At 45.1% G+C, this 20,466-nt stretch overlaps 1 protein-coding gene across 9 annotated transcripts in view; it reads right to left on the minus strand.

Moving 5' to 3' along the window:
- Positions 1 to 20,466, minus strand: part of Ulk4 (unc-51 like kinase 4) — a 336,112-nt gene that overhangs the window by 204,602 nt on the left and 111,044 nt on the right. For all 9 annotated transcript variants that reach the window (XR_008215107.1, XR_008215108.1, XM_052724642.1 and 6 more), the window contains one exon: positions 17,971 to 18,063. Coding sequence is in view for 7 of the 9 variants with exons in the window: in XM_052724642.1 (XP_052580602.1) it covers positions 17,971 to 18,063 (93 nt within the window). In the remaining 2 variants the exon portion in view is untranslated. The remainder of the gene's footprint in view (positions 1 to 17,970; positions 18,064 to 20,466) is intronic.

Raw genomic sequence — 20,466 nt, forward strand, 5'->3', positions numbered from 1 at the left:
GGCAGAAAGGGGGATTTATTCAATGTGGCCACCTTGGAAAGAGGAACAAATAAAGGGGCCCAGGGACCCCCAAGTCCATCTCCAGGGTCTGACACAGGCCTGGGTTTAAACAGATGGAAGCAGTGTGCAGAGCTCCGCAGTCCTGGGCAGGGTGTGGTCCCGCCCACCGTCACTGTCTGGGCTCTGTCTCTCTGCAAGGTGGTCTGGCAAGTTGCAAAACCGTGTGCCATCTCTTGCTGGAGGCAAGTTCAAGTCTCTCCTCTGGCTGGCATTGGGCTTCAGTCTTTCCCTTCCTCCAGCACAGGATCCCTGGGAAGTGTTACACCTGGGCTCCACTGTCTCCAAAGTCTGGCAGCACAAAGATCTCTCAGCCTTGCCATGTGGTCCTCTCCATCACCAAAGCCAGTAAGGGATGCATTCCTGTGTGTCCAGTCCTTTGCAAGCTTCAAATCTCACTGACCTGACCCTGACCCTCAACTCTAGACCAGATTTGAAGGGCCTGTGACCTTCTCTATATTTTAAGGTCATTTAATTGGGGGTCTTAATTACAACTGCAATAACCCTGTACAACAGCATTAAATTACTGTGTAAATGAAAAACTGTACAAGGGGCATCTTACAGAGACTGGGAAGCTCCAGGCCTGTCCTGGAGAGCTGTGGATCTCACACCCAACCTTGTCCCACCTCAGCCCCACCACACCTCTGCCTTCTTTTAAAAGAACACTTCTAAGTTCCTCCTCTGGAGAAGCTGCTTCTAAGCCCATCTGTGAGCACCCCGAGCTGGAGGCTCATACCGAGCTGGAGGCTCACCCCGAGCTGGAGGCACCCTTTGCTTAACATTCCAACAACATCAGTTAGGAGTATTAGATTTTATATTTATTCTGACTGGAGGAGTAGTAGACTATAAACAAAGCTTTTTTGTTTACATAATTTACCAGTCTAGTGGGCCAGTGACAGTCATTTTAAATTAAAATCTCCAACATCAAGCTGCATCTCAAATTACTTGTTCAGTGAGTCAGCTTCAAAAAGAAATGGCTTCTTAATGTTTAGTTACAGGATGAGATGGCATCTACCCTGAAAGCAATATTATTTGTGGCTTTTCTCCTTCAAACATCTGACCTTCCTTGACATGCTTGTTAATTCACTTGCAGAGGATTGCAGGATTCTCGTGTGTGTGTGTGTGTGTGTGTGTGTGTGTGTGTGTGTGTGTGTGTGTGTGTGTAAAATACTTTTCACATACATACACAAATGTCAGGATTGAGGTCTCCACAGTTTTAACACACATGTTCATCTTGCAAAGACCCAAAGAACTCTGACCAAGCAGGCCAGTTCTTCCCTGAGGAAGTTCACACCCCAGTAGACAAACACACAGTCATCACTTAATCCGGCTACAGGCTAATAGCTCTCCCTCTGAGAAAGCCTTAGAACTCAGCTACAGTATCAACCTACACTGGAACACAGAAATCTGTATTCCACAGAGATCTCCCACTGCCAAGATGGTGGAAAATAACAATTTTCACAGAGAAAGTTTGGTCAGGTTGAAAGTAAGCCCCTCCCCATAGGAAGGACAGTTGAGGGGAAACAGGAATTCTATTATGTTAACGACCCCATAATACGGCTGCTGGCACCTAACACAGCTCTGGGATGACCCACGTCTGCTGAGTGCACTGAGGCCACAGGCTGGTTCTCTCATAGTATGGTGAAGGGAAAAGGAAAGCTGTAGTGAAGACGGCCTCCACACAGTGTGCAGGATCCCATACAGGCACCCAGTAGCCCCTAGACACCAGACGCCAGTGCACCTTTGGGCTCTTCATGAGCTGTCCCCACACAGGTCCTTAGCTGAGGACCCTGGCTCACCAGTCACATCATATCCGGGTGTACTGTGCTCTGTCTGGGTCCAAAGTCACTCTTTATGAGCTCCGTGCTCATCCTCTATCTGGACCTGAGCTATGCAGCAGGCAACCTTCTCTGCTGACTTGTGACTCCATTACAGTCTCTGCAACAGGGACTATTGCTCCCAGGAAACATGGGCATGGTCATGTCCCATATCCCAGGGTAAGAAGGCACTGAACAGAAACACAGTATCAGCAAGACTAAGGATCAGCAGGGCAAAGACCAGGGGCAAATCCCCAAGCTGTACGCACTGCAGGCATTTCTCTCATCTCTAGATACAAACCCAACAATAAGAAGTGAGTAACTGTAACTGAGATAATGAACACTTTCCAACATATTTTCAGTTTAACAAGCTGTTCATTTCCTTTTTTAGTTCCATTTACTTCATGAAATTTTTGGAGTTTGGGGTTTGGAATCCACTTGCACTTGTGGTCAGGCTAAATTTCTGCCTTTTCTCAACAAGCATGAAAATAGTGCCTCCCATGTGCTGTGCACAGGACGCATGAGGGATGCACTAACTGTCACAAATGCTAAGGCAGATCGATACAGTAAGCCTACAAAAGGGACCACAGGGAGACTCTGCTATTCCAAGGATGGAGTGAGGACCCTGGAGAACAGCCAACAGCAATGACATCAGTGGAAGGCTCTGAGTCCTCTGCTCTGCAGAGAAGAAATTGAGGCACAAACAAGAATGATAGACAAGTGGATGGACTGAGGTCTGAACCCCAGCAGTGTAGGACAGCACCCCCATCCCGGCGACAGGAATTGCAGGAGGACCAGAGGGGGACAGGCCACTCACGGGTACAGACATCAGGAAAGGAAGGCAGATCATCACATCAGTGGGACAAAAGCAAAAGGCAGCTCAGAGAGAGAGGTGGAAAGACGCAGAGGGACTGGAGGTCCCTGTGCTCACACATGAGCACCAGGGGAACCTGGAAGGCTCGACACACAGTTGTTCCTTCAAAAGGAGGGAGTTAAAATACACACCCACGGACCCGGAGAGGCGGCTCAGTGGTTAAGAGTCTGAACTGCTCTCGCAGAGGACCCAGGTTTGGTTCTCGGCATCCACGTCAGTTGGCTCCCAACTGCCTGTAACTCCAGCTCCCGAGGATCCAGCATCCTCCTCTGTGGGTGCTGTACTCACACTGTGAATGTAAACTCACGAAGCACATGCACCCACCCACCCCTGACACACACACATTTTTAAAATTTTAAATTTTTTGTTTAAAACACAAGTTCACTAGATGAGATGAAGGGGAGGAAAGATGGCACAACCAAAGGCTGAGGGGTGAGCCAGGAGGGCCCCAAGACAGCCCACTAGCCAGCCTGACATGCCTGACCTTCACTACCGAGATTTCCTCAGCCCCCCCCCCCCGAAGACGGCAGCGGGGCAGGGATCTAAGTACACTGTGCTCTTCCGTCCGTCTACGTTATTCCTCTGAGATTCTATCTACACAGCTTCAATTCTGTTCTTTTTTTTTAAGATTTATTTATTTATTATGTATACAGTGAGTGTTCTGTCTGCAGGCCAGAAGAGGGCGCCAGATCTCATTACAGATGGTTGTGAGCCACCATGTGGTTGCTGGGAATTGAACTCAGGTCCTCTGGAAGAACAGCCAGTGCTCTTAACCTCTGAGCCATCTCTCCAGCTCTCAATTCTGTTCTTATGCTTAGCTCCTCCCCGTCCCTTCTCCCCCTGTCCTCTCACAGCTCTAACTCTTTTCCATCCCGTCCTCATCTTCATCCACTTTCTTCTCCATCTTGGTTCCTTCCCCTTCCTCCTCCAGAACTGGTCTTGGCCTATCAGCAGCCTGACTCTTACCAATCCCAAGCAAAGCTTCCAAGGTCCCTACAAGAGCCGCGATAGCCAGCTTCATTTGCAACCCAAAAGGGGAGTGAATAGAGGAGGTGGGGTCAGATAAGGCCTGGAATAAGTCAGAAAGGAAATTTATGTGCTCAAAATATATTCTTATAAGTGGTTAGGTGAAACGTTATGAGTCTGCCATAAATGTGCTCAATCTACAATCTTACAAGTGGTTAGGTAAAGAGTCTATAAGTCACTAAAATAAAACTTCCTCTATTGTCCTATGCCACCATACACTGGCAGGGCGGGGTAACTCTGCTCAGAGCTAGGAAAACTGCCTCATAGTTACATTGCACCTGGTATGCAAAAAACCTCTTCTGTTCTGAGTAAATTGTTCTGGAATGCCTCTTGGGCTGTGAGACAAAGGAGGGTCTGAGCTCCGTTTGCACAAGAAGCAAAGGTATGTCTAGGAGACAGGTGGTGTCTCCGTAAGGGTGTTTACCTTAATTCAGGAGACAGCAGTTGGTCTGTTTGCCATTTTGGCCTAGGATGCTTGAGAAGAATTTCAGGTAAAATACACTGTTAAAAGTTCTTGGGAAGTTATGAGTGCACATGAAATTCACAGCAGAAGACAGCTGATATATTAAAAGTTGAATAACACCAAATATTCCTTGATATTTGGCTTCTCATCCAGAAGAATTCCTTGATCCTTCTAGGTATAGCTTATTCATATACAGCTGAATCTCTATTTCATATTCCTGCAGCCCCTATTTCTATGGCTCAGGGGCTGAAAACTGTGGTTAGCTTTTTAAAGGGCTGAAGGTAATCAAAAGGTGACTACTTTTAATACATGAAGTTCAATTTTCAGTTTCCATACATAAACACTGCAGTGGACCCAGCCTGCTGCACAGGGAGCATGGTACTGTGGATCTGAGGGGGTGGGGACAGAGAACACAGACAAAGCCTGAGACTGTCACCAGCTGCTGAGGCCTATGAGGTGGGAAGATTAGGAAAACTGCGTTAGTCATAACTTCCCACTTTTACATTGATGATTTGGGCTCTCGTGAGAACAGTAGAAAAAGAAAACAGGTTTGGGATCCAGTTGTTCCATCAGCAAACTATGACTGTTCTCAGGAATGGGGCACAGCTCAGGGGGAGCACTTGCCTAGCATGCACAGGGTCCAGGGTTTAATCACAGTACCTGTGATTAAAGGAAGAAGAAGAAAAAAAAGTGCTAAACTCAAAGCAAGGGTCCACAGGAAGAGGCAAATGGAGACGCATTAACGATGTCCCGTCAGCAGAACTTGAAACCCAATCAGCTGAGGAGAGAGTAGAGGAAGGAGACTGGGCACACACAGGGTTCTCAGTTTGTCCGAACACTGGGCCCCTTACTGACCATTCCAGAGCAGTGAGCTGCTCACTCGCCAGAGCTCCTGTGGGTGGAGGCCTCTCCCTCAGTCCTCACAGAGACTCAGGAGCAGTTAACCCCTCCCTTCCACAGAGGAAACACCAACACTGAGCTGTGACAGCTGAACTTCAGCGTTCACAGATACTGACACTGAACACTAGGTAAATGAGGAGGAGAGGGAGTCTGAGCAATGAGTCAGTTTGGAGAGGACTGAGGATAGAGCTCAGGGCACATCCGTGCTTCCTTGGGGAGCTGATTGACAGCAGAAGAAACAGCAACAGTGGGGGCAGACCAGCAAGATCGTGGAGAATCCCACATCCAGTCACCTTCAAGTTCCCATCAGCCCCCATCCTATCAAAGATGCTGCCTTACCCTGGACAGTTTCATACCTGGAGACTCACTGTCAGTAACTGTCTACAACAAACTCCTCTTAAAGCATCGACGATTGAACCTACAGCTAGGCAAGCACTCTACCCACTCAGCTACAGCTGCAGCCTCATCCACAAACAACTCTTAGGTGGTTTCCTTGTAAATCACACACCAAATATGTCATCAGCTTCTGGCCTGGAGTAACTGCTCAGTGTTCATGTGACCTTGACCTCCTGTCTCTGCTGAAAGAGAACAGTGAGAAAGGATCCCACAGTGAAATTGCACTGCTGGCCAGGCCAGTTCCTGGTATAGGGAATCTGCAGCCAGCATAGCACAGGCCCGTTATAAACGTGCTCGCAGCCTCCCAGGGCTGCCGTGCAGGACCAAAGCTCAGATGGGGGGACCCTGCCACCAACCTACTCATGCAGTTCTTGCTTCTGCTCCAAGTCTCTCTCCACTGGTACCCCAAAGGCACACGTGGGGCCACACACCCCTGTATCTGTTCCTCTTCCCATCACTGATTACATCTCCTCTCTCTGCTTGTCACCATCACACTGTGTGTGTGTGTGTGTGTGTGTGTGTGTGTGTGTGTGTGTGTGTGTGTGTGTGTTTGTGTGTACATGCACAGCTACCACGTGTGCATGAGGTCAGATGACAACATCCAGGAGACAGTTCTCTCCCTCCATCCTTTTCCCCACCCGTGTCTGACATGATCATCTAATGGAATCTCAGGTGAAGCTCATTTCACTTCTAACCTGGGTCCGTTCCTGGCTTTGGGAGTAGATGTGAAAAAAATGCTTCATAAGCCTGCAAGGTACCTTTCTCTATGAAGTGGGCTGAAATCAGATGTGACAACGAGTTAACAAAAATAAAATATCTTCGTGCTTCTCCATATGTTTTTTTGTAAATAATTACAAAATCATTGCTTCTGATACTCAAGGCAGAACTAAGTTTGCTGAGCACACACAGGCTGGCAGTTTTTAGGAAACATCAGAAGAACAGTCCATGACCTAGTCATGGTCACAAGGCAGCCTGTGAACCATCTGCCAACATAACACACCAAAACAGCACAAAGCCCAATCTTATAAACACACAACTGTCTGACCTAACATCCTGCAACCCTGAGGTAAATCCTTAAGAATGCACAAACAGACCGCTAGCTCCACCACCAAAGGCTCCTACCGCCTGGAACGGAGATGTCCCACTCCCTTCCCCCGATGTATTTGACTTGCCTTGACTTATGACTCCCCTTGTTCTGTCACTGTGAAAACTTGCTGACACAGTTACCAAGTTGGAACTCGGTCTTCAGGATTACCTAACTCTGGGTTCTGGCCATGGTCACTCAGATTCAGTTCCAGGATAAACAATTTCTTACCATCCATGAGCAGGAAGCTCAGAGGCTACCAAGCTCCGAGCAGGAGGATCTCCACCCAGGTAGAGGCCAGCCTCGGCTACGTAGGGAGACCCCCCATCTCAAAGGACCTATTGAAAGTCTGCCCCCTGCACCCTTGGGAGCTTTCCTGGGCCACTGTCATCATTTTCCATCACTGGCAGCTGCTGACTAGTGTGGTGGTACTGTGTTCCCCAAAATATTGTGCATGCTAATAAACTTATCTGGGGTCACAGAACAGAACAGTCACAATATTAAACAGAGGATAGGCAGTGGTAGCACACACCTTTAATCCTAGCATTCCAGAGGCAGAGATCTACTGGGATCTCTGTGTGTTCAAGGATACAGCCAAGCATGGTGACTCACGCCTTTAATCCCAGGGAGTGATGGCAGAAAGCAGAAAGGTATATAAGGCGTGAAGACCAAAAAACTAGAAGCTTTTGGCTGGTTAAGCTTTCAGGCTTTCGAGAAGCAGTTCAGCTGAGATTCATTTGGATAAGGACTCAGAGGTTTCCAGTCTGAGAAAACAGGATCAGTTGAGGAAATGGCAAGGTGAGGTGACTGTGCCTTGTTCTGCTTCTCTGATCTTCCAGCGTTCACCCCAATACCTGGCTCTCAGGTTTGTTTTTATTAATAAGAACTTTGAAGATTCCTGCTACAGACTAGATGTGAGACAATGAGTCAAAGACTGAACCAACCACAGAAAGTGGTCAGCTGGAGTCTGGCAGCCATCACAGCCCACCCTGCTGCCTCATCCCCACCCCATTCCACCCTTGAGACTACAGGAACACGTCACTGAGTGCAGCAGGGAGCAGGGCTGAGTGTTTTCCTGAAGGGCACACCACTGATTCCCGAGGGCTTCATTTATAAGATCCTCAAGTTTCATTTTTCTAAAAAGCATTTTTATGAATCTTGCCATAAAACAAAGAGCCATTAACATTTTGAACAAAATGAAATGATATTTCCTCTTAGATATAGAACATAAATGACCTCGCCATGATTCTGGAAAAAGTTCAATTCTGCTGCCAAAGGACTCAGATTAAAATGCACCATCTCTGCCCAGGACGGCAGCTGAGAGCTAATCAGCTCACAAGGCAAACAGACTACAGGAGCATTGCTCTTTCAGAGGGACAGCTTGCTGCAACCTCCTGTAAATTTAGGAAGCAAAAGGACAGGGCCCTGGGGAGTCTGCTCCTGCCTTCCAACAGCAGAAAGAGCTACTGTGGAAAACAGTTTACCTTTCTATTAGGAACTCAAAAGGGAGACTTGCCAGGGTAACAGTGCCAAACAAATAAAACAACCCCCACTCACGTCCCAGTCCACCTTACGTTGCCGTGACAGAACACCCATGTGGTGGTATTTTACTTGTACTGAAATGTGATTTTAATTGTATGTTAATAAATAAAGTTGCCTGGGGGTCAGAGCTATTACAGCCATAGCAAGTGCGTGGCAGTGGTGGCGCACGCCTTTAAGGACCTGGAGGAAATGTGCTGGAGGCCTCAGAATTTCATAAAAAACATCATGTCAATAGTAAAGGTTTAAAAAAGGATTTTTCCATAACCTGGCAACAAGCCAAAGAAATAGTAAAGAAATGTCCTACTTGTTCCTTCTACAATCAAACACCATTACCAGCAGGATATAACCCAAAGGGTACTCAAAGGAATGAAATCTGGCAGATGGATGTGTTTCACTTTGCAGAATTTGGAAAACTGAAATATGTACACCACACTATCGATACTTATTCAGGATTTCAGTGGGCAACTGCTTTGAGTTCTGAAAAAGCTGATTCTGTAATCACTCATTTGCTAGAAGTTATGGCCATCATGGGTATACCTACACAAATCAAAACTGACAATGCTCCATCATATGTCTCTGTTAAAATGAAACAGTTTTTTGCTTATTACAATATAAAGCATATTACAGGCATACCACATAATCCTACAGGTCAAGCAGTTATAGAAAGATCAAACAGAACTCTAAAGGATATGCTAAATAAACAAAAAGGGGTAACAAAACCCCCCAGAAGTAGACTGCATAATGCTCTATTAACTTTGAATTTTCTCAATGCCAATGAGAAAGGAACAACAGCTGCAGAGAGACATTGGATAATAGAAAAAACTACAGAATTAAATCAGCCTATATACTTTAAGGATGTGCTGACCTCAGAATGGAAACCAGGGTATGTGTTACATTGGGGACGAGGTTTTGCTTTTGTTTCTACAGGAGAAGATAAGTTGTGGGTACCATCAAAATTGATAAAGGTTCGATTTGAACAAGAGAAACCTCTTAATTAGAGGAGTTGAAAGTTCATCAACCAGCATGAACATCCAATTTAAACTAACTTATACCAGTAACACATGCCTTTTCATTTAATCAGATAATAACTTGCCAAAAAGGAACATCCCCAAAATTAGTCTTGGGGAAAGGTTTTTGTTTTTGTCTTTTAGGAGAATGAAGGTTAAGGAATCTGAAGAACACTGGACAAATGAGACAACTGAAGAAAAGGGACAAATCATCTATCCCAGGAAACAGAGTGAAACGGCATATGGGTATATATTATCTAAAAAATTTTATGTCTTCCTAAATGCTTGTTTCTGCTTTTTTCTAAAGATTTAACACTATTGGTCTTCTAATAGTCCCAGTTTAATTAAAATTTAAAGCTGACTTTGGAGTTGGAGAATGGCTCTCTCCTTCTTTAAAATCAAGCATGTTGTTAAAAGGAAAATGCAAACTCCCTGTATCATGCCAGAAGAAAAGAGCCATCTTCTGCTATGGGACAGGAGAAAAGCCAAATTAAGTAAGGGACTATTCTATTACTAATCTCAACTCTTTGATTCTATTCTGATTCTTTAAAACTTTTCTTAAAGTATAAATTTTATATCAAAATTTACAAAATTAATATATAGATATATAGATATATATACATTTTAAACTTTGTTAAGATATGAATGGTCATATAGAGTACTAACTAATTCTAGAAAAAAAGGCTTCAATTAGCTGCATATATATGTCTTTGTGTTCGAGTCTCTTATCAGTTTTCTGCAGGAAATCACGGCCAGGCCTAACATCAACTGAAGTCTCCAGGAAGAAGATGGGGCCCCACAACAACAACAATTCCACGTGGACAATAATAACATCACTAAGCTGACAAACATCATCTACAGATCAGCTTTGAACTACAAGGTGCTCAGAGCAATTTTGAGATGACTAGCTGAGATGATCCAGTCTCAAAGACTACTTGAATAAGGACTTGAGATAAATCTGAACTTTGGCATTATACACAGACTGGATAATAAAGGATATAGTTACCTTTCCTAGAATTTGACAATTAACCTAAAATTTTTCTTTCAGGATAAAGGTAACTTTGCCCATACCCAGCAGGAAGCAATTTTAAGAATACGACACCCACATTCCCAAAGAGGTGGTGTGGGGCGGGTGGTTTTTTGGTCTTTTTAATGGGTTTTGGGTCTGGGATAATTTTCATTGTTTAGGGGAGTTGGTTACAAGTTGTTGTCAAGGGTTAGGAAAAAGGCTAAGCAAAGGAGATTAGATTTAAGGTTCTTGTTTAAAAAAAAAAAAGAGAGCAAAAGAAAGAAAGAAGAAGAAAAAGACAATTACTAGTTTTAAATATTTTACATTGGATTGGGTTGTTTTATATTGTATACAAATTATATATATTGAAATTGATATTGTTAGAAAATGCTATATGTATATTTCTAATTGTACTTATACCATTCATTTAACAATGCAATTTTCTGATCCTTGAATGTTATTATTACCAACTATTAGGATATAAAGAAATGAAAGTTAGTAGTTAGACATTATAATAGAATTTGTAGTTATATTAGAAATGTTTTAAAAATTGAGCAGATATATTTTAGACAGGTCATCTTCAAACCCTTCAGAGATCTACAGAATATGGCATTTAAAATGTTTTAATAACTTAGAAAATTTTTCTTTTTTGAGACATGTCGGCTCCTGGCAGTACCAATCTACTTCAGAGAAAATATGGGCATTGAAGAAACTGCGTATGGAGTTAACTTTCATTGTGGCAAAAGTTAGCCACTGGACAACAAAGTGTCCTCGAATTAACTGCTGACAAAATGAACAGACAGGACATGAAACAAAGGACTACTGATTCTTGCCAAAACAAGTGTGGTTATGGCTTTATCAAAAGGCATCTTCTGAGGCCAGGACAATATGGCACCATCCCTGAAGTGGCCTTCGCAATTCGGAAAAGGTACAGTGCCCTTTTCTTCGAAGGCAGCTGAACAGGCAGTGGGCCGATGGCCTCTGATGTGCAATGGAACAGCAGCTGAAACAGTTATTCTTTTTTTTTTTTTTGGTTTTTCGAGACAGGGTTTCTCTGTGTAGCTTTGCGCCTGTCCTGGAACTCTCTTGGTAGCCCAGGCTGGCCTCGAACTCACAGAGATCCGCCTGGCTCTGCCTCCCGAGTGCTGGGATTAAAGGCGTGCGCCACCACCGCCCGGCGAAACAGTTATTCTTGAAGAGTAACTAAGCTCACGCCTCTCAATAGTAGACTGGTATTTGATAGAGGGATGTGGAGAAGAATGGGATGCTGAGATGAAGCCATATATACACAGCCAAGAAGAATGGACAGCTGAATTAAAACACCGTCAACAGCCGGGCGGTGGTGGCGCACGCCTTTAATCCCAGCACTCGGGAGGCAGAGCCAGGTGGATCTCTGTGAGTTCAAGGCCAGCCTGGACTACCAAGTGAGTTCCAGGAAAGGCGCAAAGCTACACAGAGAAACCCTGTCTCGAAAAACCAAAAAAAAAAAAAAAAAAAAAACCGTCAACAATTTCCAGAATTTAAAATCCTGAATCATAACATGACACTAGTGGAATTCAGGTGTTTCTGGTACATGGACTGCTCTCACCCAATGTGAGGTTGAACTGTTGACCTTGTGTACATCCTACTTCACAAATGAGTCTGTCAGATACGCTAAGCCTATAGGCTGAAGATGATGCCCCAGCACTGCGGAGAAACCTCAGGTGACTGTCCAGGCAGCTGGCTGTTTCTGTCAACTGACAAATCTTTTGGAAGTTGCTTGCATGCACTTTCTGTTTTTATTTTTGTTAGCTAATATTATTTCCTTCTTGGGTCTCTGAGGGAGTTGAAGATTAGTTAGTTATAGTTGAAGGTCAGTTAGTTATAGTTGAAGATTAATTAGGATAGAAAGTGAATTAGATACATTTTGGACTTAACAAAATAGGATAGATAATGAAATTATTTTCTCTGAATTAGTCAAATACAAATGGACTAGACATTGTTTAGACATTTATTACTTGTATATATTGTATATAGTCATTGTACTTTTGTATATAGTTTTTTTTGTTAGTTATAACCTTTTTCTTTTTTTTTCTTTTTATTAAAATAGAAAAGGGGAAATGTGGTGGTATTTTACTTGTACTGAAATGTGATTTTAATTGTATGTTAATAAAGTTGCCTGGGGGTCAGAGCTATTAGAGCCATAGCAAGTGCGTGGCGGCAGTGGAGCACGCCTTTAAGGACCTGGAGGGCGGTACATACAGGCAGTGACGAGGCAGTCACGTGTTTGGGTTTACAACCAATGATAAGGCAGAACAGCTAGACTATATAAAGACAGACACATAGGAAGTAGGTCCTTTTCAGAGAGCTCTCTTGACTGAAGAGGATCACTGAAGCAGGAAGGGTGAGGCTCTTAGCTCTGACCTCTTGGCTTTCTTCTCTGAATCGGCTCTGTGTTTCTTATTTAATAAGATGGTTGGTTACATCTACACACCCATGTGGGTGACTAACAAAGGAAAGAGGTTTATCTGGGCTTACAGTCTGAGAGCCAGCACGGGGGGGGGGGGGGGGGGGGGGGGGGGGGGGTCACAGCTAGCGAGGGCCTAGATTCTAGGCCCAGAGTGTGGTACAAGGCAGAATGGAAGAGGGTGTACACAGACGACAGAATAGGGGCCGATGTCCCACAACAACTAACTCATCCCACAAAGAGAAGGCACTCAGACCCACCTAGTGACTCAAGCATCTCCCAGAGGTCCCGCCTCCCACAGCTGCACTGGGCAGTCCCAGTACATGGGCTTTGAGAACACTCAAACCACAGCACATTAGAATGTGGATTTGATCATTTCCTAGTTACTGTTCTATTGCTGTGAAGAGACACCATGACCAAGGAAACTCTTATAAAAGAAAGCATTTAATCGGGGGACTGCTTACAGTTTTAGAGGTCAGTCCATTATCATCACAGTGCTGGAGCAGTAGCTGAGAGCTTTACATCCTTTTGAAATCTCAGAACCCACTCCCAGGGATACACCACCTAGTCCTTTCCAAACAGTTCCACTGACTGTGGACCAAGCATTCAAACATATGAACCTGGGGGGAGGGGGACATTCTCATTCAAGCCACCATAATCATGTACTTATTTCTCTTTAGAAGTGGGTAAAATAAATCCTCAACGGTACTAATACCAAGCTTTTAAGGGATGCTTTACCCACTAAAAATTCTATAAAGTAAAATTTTAAAAATAATGTGTGGGGATCAACAAGACAGTTTAGCAGGCAATGGATGGTGCTTGCAGACAAGCCTGAGGATATGAGTTCAATCCCTGGGACCCACAGAGTGGAAGGAGAGAGTCAGTCTCCCCATGTTGTCCTCTCATGTCCACATGTGTGCACACATATGTACATATGGAAATTAAAATATAATAAAAATGTTTAAGATAATGCTTCATGTGACACAGGGTACTTTAAAACCCCAACAATTATTTGGTTCTCAATGCAGACACGATATATGATCCTCTGACAACTGACAGTAATGGTCCAATGTTGATTACAAATGACTCCTGGTTATGCTTTGACAAGAAACATGTCTGCACAGAACAGAATGCTTCTTGTGACATGCATCTACACAAACCCATGGCCACCAAGTCACTCGAAGCAGAATGAGACCACAGACACTTGCCAGAATTAGGGGTGACAGTCCTTGGCACAAGGTCCAAACAGAAACAGAAGATTTGTTAAACGCCATTCGGACGCAAAGGAGACAATGGAGCAAGACACGACCAGCCACCACACTGCAGTAAAACGGGCAAGCAACGCCACTCACTTCCACGTGTCAGAGTGACAAACTCATACAAGTCCCCCAGTGCTCACTGGTGCACAGCTGCTGCAGAGCAGGCAGCCAGCTGGCCTAGGCTGGTTCACAGAGCTCCTCGGAAGCAGCAATTACTGCAGCGGAGCCAGCCTGGGTGTGGCTGAGGATCTGACTATCAACAGAGTTCCTAGAGACACACCAGGGAACCACTGGCTCAGACCCTTTGGTGACAGGATTCTGTCTGCCCCCGTGTGACAAACAGCCCATGTTAACCATATCTTCAAGTCTAAAAGATAAACATTTTCTCCAGAAAGGGATCTGTGAAATGCAGATGGAATATTCAGAGCTGTACTGTTCACTCTGTCCAAGAAGTGCACACAGGAGGATCAGAAGTTTAAGGTTTGCCACAGCTACATACCAAGTTCAAGAACGGCCTTGACTATATGAGTCTCAAAAAACAAAATAAAACAAAAAAACAGAAATATAATCGCGAAACTTTCAACTCAAAGTGTATTTAAGAAAAAAAAAAGTTCTGGGAATAAAGTCAAAGCCCAGAGTCTAGCCGCACACACAACGCCTCTCCTTCCTTCCCTCAGAGCCGCCGAACGAACGCACATTCATAAGCTGTACACGGGATCTCAGTAAAGGGAGATAGGAAGACATGGTGTTCAGCACTTTGCTCTTGACCCCCAGAGTCTCAGAATGTTGTCAAGGTCTGAGCACTTTCCTGGTGGGGGTGAGGGTGCTGGGCATGCACACCTGCAGTCTCAGAGACTGAGGCAGGAATGTTACAAATCTAAGGCCAGTCTGGGCTACATAGTGCCATCATCTCTCAAAAGAATGAATCAATCAATCAATCCGTAAATCAATGAACGAGGGGGGGGGGGTAAATAACTTACTTCATTTAATAAAAAGACTCAGCTATTTTTGTGTATTAGTATTTAAAATGTGCCTTGCCCCTTTAGGCTATTTTATACTATCCTATATTATGGCTATGTCACAATTTAATTTTATATTTATATAAAGTCCTGTAAATTATAGAAAATATTCCCATTTTAAAAATCTCTTGACTCGGGAGAAACCTGTGAACTTTCCTGAGGAACATTAGAAGGTGAAGACTGAAGGGGATGTGGCTCTTTTTCTTTTCTTTCTTTCTTTTTTTTTTTAATATGGGTGTTTGCCTGCATGTATGTCTGTGTACCATGAGCATGCAGTTCCCACAGACGCCAGAAGAGGGCATCATATCCCCTGGAACTGAAATTACAATCAGTTGTGAGCTGTCATGTGGGTGCTGGGAATTGAGCTTAGCTCCTCTGGAAAAGCAGTCAGAGCTCTTAATCACTGTGCCATCTCTCTAGCCCACAAGTGCTTGTGCTGGCTGGTTTTCTGTCAACTTGACACAGGCTAGAGTCATCAGAGAGGAAGGGGCCTCAGTTGAGGAAATGCCTCCATGAGATCTGGCCATAAGGCGTTTTCTTAATTAGTGATTCATGTGGCAGGGCCCAGCCCACGGTGGGTGGTGTCAATCCTGGGCTGACGGTCCTGGGTTCTATAAGGAGGCAGGCTGAGCAAGCTATGAGGAGCAAGCCAGTAAGCAGCACCCCTCCATGGCCTCTGCCTCAGCTCCTGCCTCCAGGTTCCTGCCCTGTGTGAGTTCCTGTCCTGACTTCCTCCAGTGAACAGTGATGTGCAAGTGTAGATAAAACCTTCCCTCCCCAACTTGCTGTTGGTTCTGAAATGCTCAACTTTTTTTCTTCTTCTTTTGGAATTCACTATATAGACTAGGCTGCCCTGGAACTCACAAAGGTCCACTGTTTCTGCCTCCAGAATGCTGGGGTTAATGATGTGTATCACCATACACAGCCTGCAACGTAGCTCTTTTATTTTAATTAGACATAGAAAACAAAAATGGAAAAGATTCAATATTATGAGTAGTTGGGTGAATGCCGAATAAAATGAAATCGAATTTTTACATATTAGTTTAGCAAAGACATCACCAAGAGTACAAATTCACACTGGTGTGCAAAGAGCACCAAGGTGTTTTGATAAATAAAAAAATCAATTTTCAAGAAAACAGGGAAAGATAGTCTAAATTTTTAAAAATCGACCACCACAATGCAGAGTTACAACACTTCAGGACATACACACATCTCCCTGAGGATATGTGTGTGTGTAACTGATGCAGTCACAGCTGCCCTGGACAGTCACACACCAAAATTCCAACTCCTGCACTGGGGAGGGGCATATTCAGACAGTGAGGGGATGCGGTAGGAAGAGAACCTCGTGGCTTTACTGTTAGAATTTAAGACAGAGATAATACATTCTAATATTTACTTGTCCAGATCAAAACAAAATGCTTCTAAAAATCAGTTCACTGACTCCTCTTCTTAAAATGCTTGTGGGGGGGGGGGAGGACAGTGAGTTAACTTCTAAGCCTAGATGATTAATCATTTTCAAAATAGATAGTTCTGTGGCGGCTCATTATGTTCCTTCTTCTCTAGGGCATGGAGATGAACAGAAGAAAAGGAGTCCAGAACACCCGCAATAGGAACAATTGTTAATAAAGAACCAGATACAGCAGCAGCAGGTGTCTGTCTGGGAAAGTTGTGAGTCTGAGGTCAGCCTGTAGTACAGGAAGACTCTACTTCACAAGAATAAAGGGTTAAGTTCATCTGAGGGTTAAGTTCATCTCACAGGTCACCGTCCATCAAGGAGAGAGGCCAGGGCAGGAACTCAAGCAGGAGTTTGAAGCAGACCCACAGTGAAATGCTGCACACTGGCTTCCCTCTACTGCCCAGGCTACCTGCTGGGGACGGCACTGCTCACAGTGGGCTGAGACCTCCTACCTCAATTAGCAATCAAGAAATGCAACACAGATATACCCCCAGGCTAATAGGATGGAGGCAAGTGCTCAGTTGAGGGTCCCCCTTCCCATGTTGACAGATGAAGCTGACTTTGAAAGTTCTCAATGTGAATGTCTAAGAACACCAGTCTTGAATCTCCACTCCATTCCACGGCTGTTGGGAGAAACTTTAGAATTCAACTGCTTTAGGAAGAGAGGATGGAGTGCTCAGTCTGAAGGGTCTAAAAACTGTGGGAATGTAGCTTCAAAACGGACAAAGAAAGGGGGGTTCAGGCTTGGTACACTCGGAGCTGTCATGACTGGGTACAGTGAATAACACACTGTGCCCTGTCTGCAGAGCTCTTAACAGGCCAAAGTTCTCCCCTGCTCCAAGTCACACCAGCTCAATCAGATGGTAGGAAAGCCACCAACAATCCAAGCAAGACTTAATGGTCCCTTCACTACAGAGCAGGGCACCCTGACATTTTAAAATCATATAATCTGGACACAGTGGCACATGTCTGCAGGCAAGATTGGTCTCAGCTTGACACCAGTCTGGGGAACACAGTGAGTTAGAGGCCAGAGGCCAGCCTCCACTACAGAGTGAGACCTTGTCTCAAAAAAAAAAAAAAAAGACCACCATGCACACACAAAAAAAATGCTGCTGTGTATTGAGTTTTTGAGTTTGTCATTTGGGTTGTATGTGTAAAGATGTGCATGTGTTTACTTGTGTGTGCCAGTGTGCTCATACCACATATGCCACACACGTACCACACCACAAGTGTCATTCAGAAGACAACCTCAGCTTGTCCTGGCCTCTGCTGCCTTGCTTTCAAGCAGGGTCTCTTTGCTATTTTTCCATGTCTACACTGAGCTAGCTGGCCTGCCAGCTTCCAGGGATTCTCTTGGCCCTGGGAGTGCCGGGACTATACCCATACTATGAATCTGAGTTTTACATGACTTCCAGGATTCTAACTCAGGTCCTCCAAGCCATCTCCCTGCGTCCAAGCTTCATCGTTTTGAGGCAGCATCCATTCCATGGGGTACAAACTCAAGTGAGGGATTAAAACATGTGACTTTGGGCCAAAACCGCACCAATGACGACAGCACAGAGCAGGGATTTGGACAGGGGCCCCCTTGGCAACTGCAATACTGGCCTCCTAGTACCTGGTGAAAGCCGGGTTGTGTTCCGTCATGGCGACAAGCAGCTTCAGAGCATAGGCTGGAACTGGGTCAGGCTCCATGAGGATGTGCTCATACCTGAGGAATAAAACCACCAGAAATGACTCAGTTTTCCTCCCTCATATGCACTGAATATCAGAAAATGGCCGACTGTAACATGCCAACATCTGAGAAAAGCACATATAATTACGAGACAAGGCTTGCACAAGTTAGACCAGGGAGGCTGTGTGACGGTGACCCCCACTCCGTAAGACAGTAACAAGGGAAAGTCAACAGTGAGCTGAGCAGGCAGCAAGGGCCCAGTGAGCAGGAGGCATCCCCCACATTTGGGTTCCCTGGTGGACCCGAGGCCCAGTGTCGAACCCATGGCTGTACCCAGAGTTATATCCATGGATGATGAGTTCTATCCACAGCATGATGACAGTGAAGACTCTCAGCCCAATAGCAAGGGGAAAGATGAAGGTGATCAATGAACTCCACATTTAAGTCCCTCAAACAGTCAAGCCGATGCGAGAGCTTGCTGCTCACTCTAACACTGCACTTCTCCTGCCTGACCCACTCCACTGCTCTCTCTCCTCCTGCACTTGTGGGCAAGTGCTCCCCCATGGAGCTACGCACTGGCCCAGAATCCTTGTGCCTCAGGGAAACAAAGAAACTTCTTTGCAGAGTCTTCTGAGCCACAGGAATAGGAATTAGAAAGTGCAAGTCATGGTCATTGCTGGACAGCAGGCCTACAACAGCTCAGCGAACCGACAGTGGGGCCAGGGGTGGGATCCATCTCAAATCCTCAAAGGAAATGTCTTCTGACCTGTGAGGAGGAATATGCTCCTCCCCTGGACTCTAAAGAATGGCGCCCTGATGATGTATGAAGTCATTATGGCCCTGAAGATTTTACAGGTCACAAGAGAATTATTTTTTAAAAATGAAAAAGGAAGAAAGGCTGTGCTTATGTTCCCCAGGAGAGGGACGCCGGGTGCCATTCTGTTATAATGACATTGCAGACACATTTTATCAGTATGATCCCTCCAATGCTGAACACTGCTTAAAAATAAATACATAAACTACAAAGCTCAAATTGTTGCAGGTGACCAAAGTCAGGCCAAGCAACAGACCTTCCCTAGGACTGCTCAGTCCCTTGAACGCCTATCCTGACTGCGGGGTCAAGGACAGAAATGCTTTAACTGTCGTGTTCTACGCCTTCCCGCGACATCAGGTGGCGTCCTCTCGACAGTCTCATAAACAGCTGAAGTTGCAGCAGGCAGGACGCGCACTCCTCCCTCGGAGGAGACAGCCAGGCCCCTGCCTCCATCACAGCCTTTGATTCTGCTGAAGGTTCAGGGAACAGGCATGCCCTGCTCCTTTCCTTGGTGCCATCTTTGAGACAATAAAACCCTGCAGGACACCCTACCCCTGAGGGGCTGCTTATCCATGAGAATGACAAGGTAGTACCAGAACCATCTCAAGGAAGACAGAAGTCTGGCCTCTCTGGGCACCCACACTCACATATGCACATATCCACACATAATCAGGAAAAAAATCAAAACTTTTTAAAATTCCTAGAAAAATCTCCAGCCATTCTAAAAAAACGACATGAACACGGCCCCCCCACTTTATTAGCCTGTTCCAAGCCCTGGGCTTCTATCCTGTATCTACAATCTCCTCCCTGGATCTATCCTGCATCTACAACCTCCTCCCTGGATCTATCCTGCATCTACAATCTCCTCCCTGGTCTACCCTCTATCTACAATCTCTTCCCTGGATCTACCCTCTATCTACAACCTCCTCCCTGGATCTATCCTCTATCTACAACCTCCTCCCTGGATCTATCCTGTATCTACAATCTCCTCCCTGGATCTATCCTGCATCTACAACCTCCTCCCTGGATTTCTACCCTCTATCTACAACCTCCTCCCTGGAACTATCCTGCATCTACAATCTCCTCACTGGATCTATCCCGATTCTACAACCTCCTCCCTGGATCTACTCTCTATCTACAACCTCCTCCCCGGATCTATCCTGCATCTACAACCTCCTCCCTGGATCTATCTTGTATCTACAACCTCCTCCCTGGTCTACCCTCTATCTACAATCTCTTCCCTGGATCTATCCTGCATCTACAACCTCCTCCCTGGATCTACCCTCTATCTACAACCTCCTCCCCGGATCTATCCTGTATCTACAACCTCCTCCCTGTATTTCTACCCTGTATCTACAATTCACCCCCAAACAGGAGAAGCTGACCTGAACACCTCTACCTCCCACCTGGTGAAGGACAAAGTCTACTCTAATTGGTCAGCAACTGCTCCATCTTGTTATCAGTTCCACAATTCCAAGTGGGTAAAAAGGACCCAGTTTGGTGATAAAAACTGGGAATCATTAGTTATCCCAAGGTTAAAATCCTATCAAGATAGTAAATTGAGACAATGTAATCTATGTTTACCTGTCTGTGAATAGTGAATTCTTGCTCCCAAAGAATAACAC

Source organism: Peromyscus californicus, unplaced genomic scaffold (genome assembly GCF_007827085.1).
Source record: "Peromyscus californicus insignis strain IS unplaced genomic scaffold, ASM782708v3 Scaffold_11__1_contigs__length_118956290, whole genome shotgun sequence".
Taxonomy (NCBI): domain Eukaryota; kingdom Metazoa; phylum Chordata; class Mammalia; order Rodentia; family Cricetidae; genus Peromyscus; species Peromyscus californicus.